We start from the raw sequence: 9205 nt of genomic DNA, 5'->3' as shown, positions 1-9205 counted from the left end.
TCTTTCTTGCACTTATTTTTGGCTGTGTTGGGTCTTCCTTGCTGCGCGCAGGCTTTCTCTAGTTGTGGCGAGTGGGGGCTACTCTTCATTGCGGTGCACGGGGTTCTCACTGCGGTGGCTTCTCTTGTTGTGGAGCACGGGCTCTAGGTTCACGGGCTTCAGTAGTTGTGGCTCGTGGGCTCTAGAGCGCAGGCTTAGTAGTTTCGGTGCACAGGCTTAGTTGCTCTGCGGCATGTGGGATCTTCCCGAACCAGGACTCGAACCTGTGTCCCCTGAATTGGCAGGCAGATTCTTAACCACTGCGCAACCAGGGAAGCCCTATTACCCAGGTTTTAAGATGCGAAACAGGCCCAGAGCAGTGGTTCTCTAAGTGTAGTTGGCCAACTGTGGGGTCCCTGAGGTCAAAACTATTTCATAATAATACTTAGACTTTTTCTGCCTCCTTCACTATGTTGAGTCTACACTGATGTAAAATGAAAATGTGGGTTAAACTGCTGGTGTCTTAGTTTGCTTCAAAGCCCTGTCACCAAACTGTACTGGTGGTCACTGTATTCTTCATCAACACAAATTTAAAATTAAAAAAAAAGTCAGTTTCACCGAAGGACGTCCTTGATGAAGAAGTAAAAATCATTAATTTTACTAATTCTTGCCTTTTGAGTATCTGTCTTTTATTATTTATTTGGCTGTGTTGGGTCTTCGTTGCTATGCACGGGCTTTCTCTAGTTGTGGTGAGCAGGGGCTACTCTTCGTTGTGGTGTGCGGGCTTCTCATTGCGGTGGCTTCTCTTGTTGCAGAGCACAGGCTCTAGGCGTGTGGGCTCAGTAGCTGTGGCTCACAGGCTCTAGAGCGCAGGCTCAGTAGTTGTGGCACACGGGCTTAGTTGCTCCACGGCATGTGGGATCTTCCCGGACCGGGGCTCGAACCCGTGTCCCCTGCATTGGTAGGCACATTCTTAACCACTGTGCCACCAGAGAAGTCCTGAGTATCTGTGTTTTTAATATTCTATGTGACAAAGTGAGAAGTACACATAGAGCATTTATGCTGCATGTGAAAAGCTGATCTGCAGGAAAAGCACTTCTGACATTGTTTGAGTTGTGAGCTGAAAAAGCCACGTTTTTCATGGAATACTGTTTTATTTGAAAGAATGGCTGACATCTTTACCAACTATATATCTTGTGTGGGACTGGATTTTCTTCATTTACTTAAACCAAAACACCGTATAGTAACAGGTTGAATGCAAGAGCAGATATGAGAACTGAGTTGCCTTCAATTAAACCAGACAGTAAAGAGATTTGCAAAAAATGTAAAACAATGCCACTCTTCTCTATTTTTGGAAAATAGTTATTTTTCATACAAACATATTGTTAATTAACCTGTAATGGATTATTATTTTGAAATGTATCATAAATATTTTAAACATTTCTCAGTTTTAATCTTAGTACAGTAAGTATCAATAGATATCACCAACAGATAGAAAGTTTTTTGGGGTTCTGAGTAATTTTTTAAATTATGAAGGGGTCACGAAACAAAAATGTTTGAGAACCAGTAGTTTAGAGGAAGAGAGACAAATAATTCTGCTCCTTTTCTGGTGATATTGCGAGTATTCAGTTGCCTTTCACTCACTCATTCAACATTTACTTGGTGAATATGACTTAATTTGCTAGGCATTGTGCTAGACACTGGGGATTGAGATGAACCACTTTTTCTGTCCTTGAGCACTCACAGTGGGGGAAATAGACATGACAGCAAATTATACTACTACTTGATAAGCTCTGTGTGGCATGAATAATGTATTCTGAGGACAGAGCAACTGAACAATTGGCTAAAGGCTGAGAGGGTTTTCCTGGGGAGTTAAAATCTGAGCTAAAACTTGAAGGAATAGTAAAAGGGTGGAGTGTGGACGATGACAGCGTTCCAAGTGAGGAAACTAGCAGGCCTGTGGTCTCCTGGGAAGGGTGAGAGGTCAGCTTGATTAGGAACATCAAAGGGAGAACTGCCTGGGCTTTTCATGAGCCTGAGAAATAGGCAAGAGCTGAATACAAAGTATCTTGTGGTCCAGACAAAGTTTAGTTTTGAAGTAAAGGATTGCTCTATCTTTGCATTTTATCTTTTTTTGGCTGTGCCACAGGGCATGTGGGATCTTAGTTCCCAGACCAGGGATTGAACCTGTGCCCCTGCTGTGGAAGTGCGGAGTCTTAACTACTGGACCGCCAGGGAAGTCCCTATCTCTGCCTTTTAGAAAGGTAACTCTAGTGGCAAAGTCGGAGGATAAATTGGAGAGACTGGAGGTTATAAAGTCCCGTTAAATTATGTTGGCTTTTTTTTTTTTTTTTTTTTTTCGGTACGCGGGCCTCTCCGTGTTGTGGCCTCTCCCGTTGCGGAGCACAGGCTCCGGACGCGCAGGCTCAGCGGCCACGGCTCACCGGCCCAGCCCCTCCGCGGCATGTGGGATCTTCCCGGACCGGGGCACAAACCCGTGTCCCCTGCATCGGCAGGCGGACTCTCAACCACTGCCCACTGCCAGGGAAGCCCAAATTATGTTGGCTTTGAACTTGAAATGGTAAACAAGGCAAGAGGAGATAAAGGAATTGAGAGACATTTCTGAGGTAGAGAATGTACAGACTTTATTGTCCTACTGGACCTGCGAGGTAAGAGAGAAACTTGCAGATAATATCAAAGTTTCAGATTTGGGATGCTGAACATATTGTGGTCTCTGACTCTGATAACTGAGAAAGTAGGTGGTAGGGGTGGTGAGTAATGTCAGCATAGGAGGTGAATGTAAGTTATTTTGTTGTTGTTAACCTCACTGTTTATTGAATTGTGAACTGCTGCAAACGCTGCTGAAGTCTCACTCATTGCGACCCCTCTCTCAGCACCCCCTTGAAAAGGAAGCCTGGAGGTGCGTACCTTGGGAACATGTGGGTGTATATATGTCTACAGGGTAATTGGATATAGGGTTGGACCCCAAGCAAGAAATCCGAGTTGTAAATAAAGATGTAGAAGTTGTCAGAATAAGAGTGGTGACTGAAGTCATGTTGGAAGAGCAGGGAGAGTGATGAGAGGACATGAAAACCCAACATTTAAATGGTGGTCAGGGAAGAAGCCGGGGGACAGAGGAAGCATGATCAGAGGAGAACCAGGAGAGTGAGTGGTGTCTGACAAGTCAAAGAAGTTTTGAGGATTAGAACATGGTCCAGAGCATCACATGCTGCAGAGTAGTCGGATACGTTTTGAGCTGAAAACAGGCCTTGGATGTGGCAGTTAACTAAGAAGACACTGGTAACCTCAGGGAAAGCCATTTTATTTTGGTTTTACTTTATATTTTAATGAGTTTAGTGAACATGGCTTTAGAAATGGAAAACAGCATGTATAGACCAGAGGTCCTACACGAATGTCAATGTCAGTGTCAATCAATGCAATGTTTACATCTGCATTGCTTCTTTTTCCTCTGTCACTCATTTAGTTCAACTGCTTGGACTGTACAGGAATTTAAGTTGTTTAACGTTAGAATAGATTATGTGAAGGGAGTATGGGAAAAGTAGGTGATAGAGCAACAGGGGAAGGTTGTTTTTCTTGGTGGGGCAGGAAGGAGATAAACGCTGATCAAATAATTGAATTAATGGTGTGTGTGTGTCTCCTCAGTACCAGATGCAGAGAAGTTGAGGGTGTTTGTTCCTTTCATATGACCTCTATGCTTTATGAAGGAGGCAAAAATTCTTGGGGGAAGAAATTAATGGTACCCACAGAGGAGAAAGATGGAGCAAGCGGTCCAGGCTGCTGGTGTTTCCGTCTCTTCCCTTCACGCCTCTTACAGATGGAATTGAAACAGTGGTTTAGGCTGTGTTTTGGTTTCAGCACCTGGCTTTTGTTGTACATTCTCAACTTTTATAAGTAGACTTCCTATCCCACCCCCTCCCATTCAATATCCACTGGACTTGCCCTTTCTGATGGTGGTTTTCCAAACCCCTTCTCTGCAATTGTAGTCCTCTCTCTCCTGGGGTACAGTAATCAAAATCCTTACGGACGCTAAATTCATTGTTTCAGCAAACACTGGGCAATGTGTACCTTCAAAATACCCTTCTAGAGACAATGCGTGACCTCAAAAGGGTAATGGCAGTTTGAGGCCTCTTTGGAGGGCTAGTAGAAGGAAAATATGGGAGCAGGTGGAGGCCAATGGCATGAGCAGTTCTGACTCATGGTTTCTCTTAACCCTTGGTAAAGGGTGGTACAATAATCAAGGCCAGTCTCTGAAGTGACAAGTACAAAGTGAGTCATTGGTGGGGCCACCTCGAATGAAACTGGGCTGCTTGCCAGAGAGGAGTACATAAGCTACGATCTGTCCTATTGTGATGTCAGCCTGAGGTCTAATTATATGTGGTCCAGACACAGTAAGTCCTTGCAGGGACAACTGATTAGGATGCAATTGCTTTTCCTTGAATATATGTAAAGAGTGATTACATAATTATCTTTGACTTTGGGGAGGTAACTTCATCTCTCAAGTTCTTCACTGGTAAAATGAGTGTACTTTCACTTACCTCCCAGTCTAGGTGGGATTAATAAAACCTAGAGCTGCACCTGCTACACAGTGTGGGGTTCATAGTTGGCTTTCCCTTCTGCAGCTTATTCTTTTTCCACAATTCTGTACAGACAGACACAAACATCACTGACCTTCATCTCTGGTTACATTTAATGTTCTTACTATAATTTTTCCCCCTCATCTACTTCTCATTTAGGGTGTCTAGCAATATTTTAGGGATTTTTTTTTTTTTTTTGCCACGCTGTGCAGCTTGCAGATCTTAGTTCCCCCGCCAGGGATTGAACCATGCCCCCTGCACTGGGAGCACGGAGTCTTAACCACTGGACTGCCAGGGAAGTCCCTTAGGGAGCATTTTTAAGCAACCTTAAATCATTTGGAGTGAGGTAGAACATAAAAAATAAACACTACATACCAGAATAGTATAACTTTTTTTAATTCTAAAATACATTAATAATTAACATTGATAGGAAGACTGATTTACAATGCAATTATTTATTTTACAAGGAGATTCTGTACATCAGGGAAGCATCTTGAAGTACAATACAACAGGCTTTTATTTCTTCTTTACATTATGGTTGTGAATTGTTACTTACACGGAAAGAGAACACAAAATCCTCTTTATATATATATTTATATAAACACCTGAAAGACTTGACTCCCAAAGTATCTTGCTTCAAAAGAACATGAATGAGATGAAAGATGAACTAGATTCCTTGGTGGCACATAGAAAGCAGACAAGTAGCTCGGGAAATCAAATCCTGTTTCAAGCTTGGCACATTAAGGGAAAGGAAGGCGGTGAAAGGGGTTTGAAAAATGTCATCTGAAGCCACAGAGGATGCTGGCATAAGCCAAATAGTTTCCAAAACAACAAGACAGAAAGGTTAGAAGAAGTTAACACTTAATGTGTGGCCACCTTATATACAGACCTCTAACAACTTTGTAGAATTGTCACTTATCTTCCCTTGGTCATACCAAATGTTAATGAATTTGAAGGAGATGTGGGCCCAGTGTATCTCCACAGCCATAAAGCACTTGACGTTTACTGAGAAATCCAAATACCTCCCTATTCCCCATATGGAGGGAAGATATACCTTTTAAGGTCACTTTAGCTTTGTTTTAACCTGATATTCTGATTGTTCAGCAAATCTTACATGGACATGAAAGGAGGAAAAGAGAAAAATCCACGTAAAGATCACATACAGAACAACATGGACTGCAGAAGAAATCAGAAGAAATCTATAAGATAGCCACAATTTTCTGAACATTAAAGGGAAAAAGCCACATTCATCAGTTAAGTAGAAACTATTTTTTTCCCTTCCACTTAGAATGTACAGGAATTAGAGGGAAATAGTAAGGCTGTATGGTTTTCAGTAAAAATTCAAAGAAAGCAACTGAATCTTCTGTTTTAGGAAATCATATTAACATATATTACACATACAAAAAGGAGTGGGGCCTGAGTCAATGCCCAGGCACCAGCTGCACTGGCTACAGCTTGGAAGAGGAGTGAGTGAGGTGGAAGCTCCCAGAGAGGGTCAGCAGGAAGATCAGTGTTGGGAGTTAAGACAAAGCACACAGCAGGAGAAGGCAAACAGTACTGAGGAAAAGAGAGGAGCAGTGGGTCATGATCTTGCCCCTCCTAACTGCTTCCCCAAAGACCTTTTTCTATCTAGCACTCCACATCCCCAGGACCTTGCTGTGTTCTGGCTGGAAGTGTGGGGCTGACAGCACACAAGTGCTCCCAGAGTTGCTGCAACTCTGTTTTATGGGGGAAAACACATCTCTTGGTTAGAATGAGTTAGGGTATCATTTGGTACAACAAAAGTACAATAGCCTATAAAATTTAAGCCATGAGTCAGTTTTCTGCCAAGTTAGCCTCAATGTAAAGGCCTTTTTTGGTTTTGCTTTTATATACAGAAAACATATATGCTTTCTCATTTTCCCAACTTGGAATCTGGTTGCAGCTCAGACTGTTCAACAGACAGGAAAAACATAAGTTCCCATCATTTCTTCAAGATTTCTGTCTTTTTTTTACAGATAAAAGTCAGAATGACTTGTGCCAAAAGGAAGGACATGTCAGATCCTGAGCTTCTCTTGGGCTGGACTGCCTGAAGAGGACTGTCCTGCTGTGTCAGAAGAGGTATAGTGCAGTGCTTTCAGCTGACATGCCAGTGTGGTATGAAGGCTTCCCCTGGAGGTGGGGGCCACTTTTTCCAGAAGGTTGGGGGCCTCCAGAAGGTTTCCCCCACCACCAACTAGATGTGATGGCTAGAATTTAGCGCCTACACAGGTGGGTCTCACAACAGGACAGGGCAGGTGAGGCTAATGGTGCAAACTGTGCCTCAGCACAGGCAGTCATCGTGGGTGAGGGTGAGGCGCAGCCAATAAACCCTGGAACCTGCAAGTGACTCAGAACATTGGTGGCTGGTGAGGGAAGAGCCCTCAGGTACGCTGCAGTATTAAAAGGTTCAAAAGCACTGACAAAGTGTTCAGCTTTGCCCAAGGCAGCGTATGAGAATCCATTCCAGTGAAATGCTACATTCACAGAAGTGCTGTTCACCCCAGAACTATATCCCAGAGGACTCAATTCTGGCTGCGCTGAGAAGTGCTGAAGTTCCCTCCATGTCGCTCTGGAGACTGAAGCAGCAAGGCAGCCCTGTTTTAGGGGGTTGCTTAGATCCTCTCTCAAACTTCAGCATCATGGACGGTGGTAGCTAAAACGGATGATCAAAAAGAGCCGAGTTACCAAATATCGTAGATTTCTTTGCTATTACAATTGACCCTTGAACAACAAGGGTTAGAACTGTGCGAGTCCAATTGTACGTGGACTTTTTTCAATAGTAAATACCACAGAACTACATGACTGAATAGCCTGTGTAGGAAGTGGAACCATGGATACCAAGGTGCCACATATATGGAGGGGAGCTATAAATTATATGTGGATTTTCAACTGTTCAGAGGGTTGTGGGAGCCCCAACTCCTGCCTTGTTCACAGGTCAACTGTATTATCTTAAAAGTAATGAAATGAATGTTCCAACTGAAAAAGTCACCTGTCCTCCACTCTAATCCTACCTAACGTTTCTGTAGCAGCCGATACTCCTGATCCTCTTCCTTCCTTCTGGAAACTCTCTTCTTTTGACTTCTGTAACACTATCTTTTCCCTAGTTTTCCCTCTTTTTCAATTGCTTTTCCTCAATGTTTTCCTGGTTCATTTTCCTCTGTCCACCCTTTAAATACAAAACACTTTTCTCCTTAAGAACTACTATCTTTTTTCGTAAATTTGAATCTTTATACCTTGCGTTTCTCCCTGGACTCCAGGCTGAATATCCAACTGTCTTCTAGGCAGCTCTCCCTCCATGTGTCACAGGCTCATCAGACTCAACATATATAATTGACTTTCTAGTTTGTTCACTGTCTGCCTTCCTCTTTTAGAATAAAAGCTCCCTGAGGACAGGGACTTTATCTTGTTCTCTGCTATATCCCAAGCACCTAGCACTGTATCTATCAGGTAGTGGGTGCTGAATATTCACCGAATAAATGTCCTAAACTCCTTATTAACTAAACAGTCTTCAAAAATCACATTGGAAATCTAAGGAGTCATTTTGATTACTTCCTTTAGTTCATCCTTGGAATCAACAGATTGCCAAATCTTGTTGATTCTATGCTTGAAATGTCTTTCAAACCTATCTTCCCTGGTCTGAGCTAGCAGCGTGTTCACTCTATTTTAGTTGCTTCCTAATTGGTCTCCCTGCTGCTGGTCTCGTCATTCTTCCAAATCACCTTCCACAGATCCACCAGGGCTTTTCCCCAAATACACAGAACTCCAATGGTTCCAATATCCTAGCATGAGTCAAAGCTCTTCAGAACACGACTGTAACCCATCTTGCTAGTCTCACCTTCACCATGCTGCCCCCATCCATCCTCTGCTCCAGCTACATGTTCTATTACTCAGAACACGCATTTTCCTGCCTCCCAAAGTCTTGCTAAAGCTGGCAGTTCTGCTTACAATGTTCCTTCCTTCCTTCCTGTCCAAATAAATTATTTTACATAATTTAAGATGCAGCCTAAATGTCACCTTCTCTCTGACTTTCTTGTATTGTTGCTCAATATGGTACTTTACTACTAATACTACTACTAATAAAAAGAGCTAACACTGGACTTCCCTGGTGGCGCAGTGGTTAAGAATGTGCCTGCCAATGAGGGGACACGGGTTCGAGCCCTGGTCCTGGAAGATCCCACATGCCGCAGAGCAACTAAGCTCATGCGCCACAATTACTGAGCCTGTGCTCTAGGGCCTGAAAGCCACAACTACTGAGCCCGCATGCCACAACTACTGAGCCCATGTTCCACAACTACTGAAGCCTGTGCGCCTAGAGCCCGTGTTCTGTAACTAGAGAAGCCACTGCAATAAGAAGCCCACGCACCACGACGAAGAGTAGCCCCCGCTCACTGCAACTAGAGAAAGCCGGCGTGCAGCAACGAAGACCCAACGCAGCCATAAATAAACAAACAAATAAATAAATTTATTTTAAAAAAATAGCTAACACTGACATAGCCAGGAAATGGTGGAGTTGGGATACGACCTGACAGATTCAGGCCTCAGAATGACTAAGGCATTTATCATAGGGATTGTACACAGTGGTACATAGGTCTCTTCCTGGATTAGACTAT

General features: G+C 43.3%; 1 protein-coding gene across 11 annotated transcripts in view; it reads right to left on the bottom strand.

The window, feature by feature from the left end:
• Positions 1-4554: 4554 nt before the first annotated feature.
• Positions 4555-9205, bottom strand: part of PHACTR4 (phosphatase and actin regulator 4) — a 118043-nt gene continuing 113392 nt past the window's right edge. For all 11 annotated transcript variants that reach the window (XM_079903667.1, XM_079903670.1, XM_079903674.1 and 8 more), the window contains one exon: positions 4555-7248. In XM_079903667.1, coding sequence (XP_079759793.1) covers positions 7233-7248 — 16 coding nt within the window. In that variant the 3' untranslated portion in view covers positions 4555-7232. The remainder of the gene's footprint in view (positions 7249-9205) is intronic.

The sequence above is a fragment of the Stenella coeruleoalba genome (genome assembly GCF_951394435.1).
Source record: "Stenella coeruleoalba genome assembly, chromosome: 1".
In the NCBI taxonomy this organism is placed as follows: domain Eukaryota; kingdom Metazoa; phylum Chordata; class Mammalia; order Artiodactyla; family Delphinidae; genus Stenella; species Stenella coeruleoalba.
This window is presented reverse-complemented; position numbering and strand designations above follow the sequence as displayed.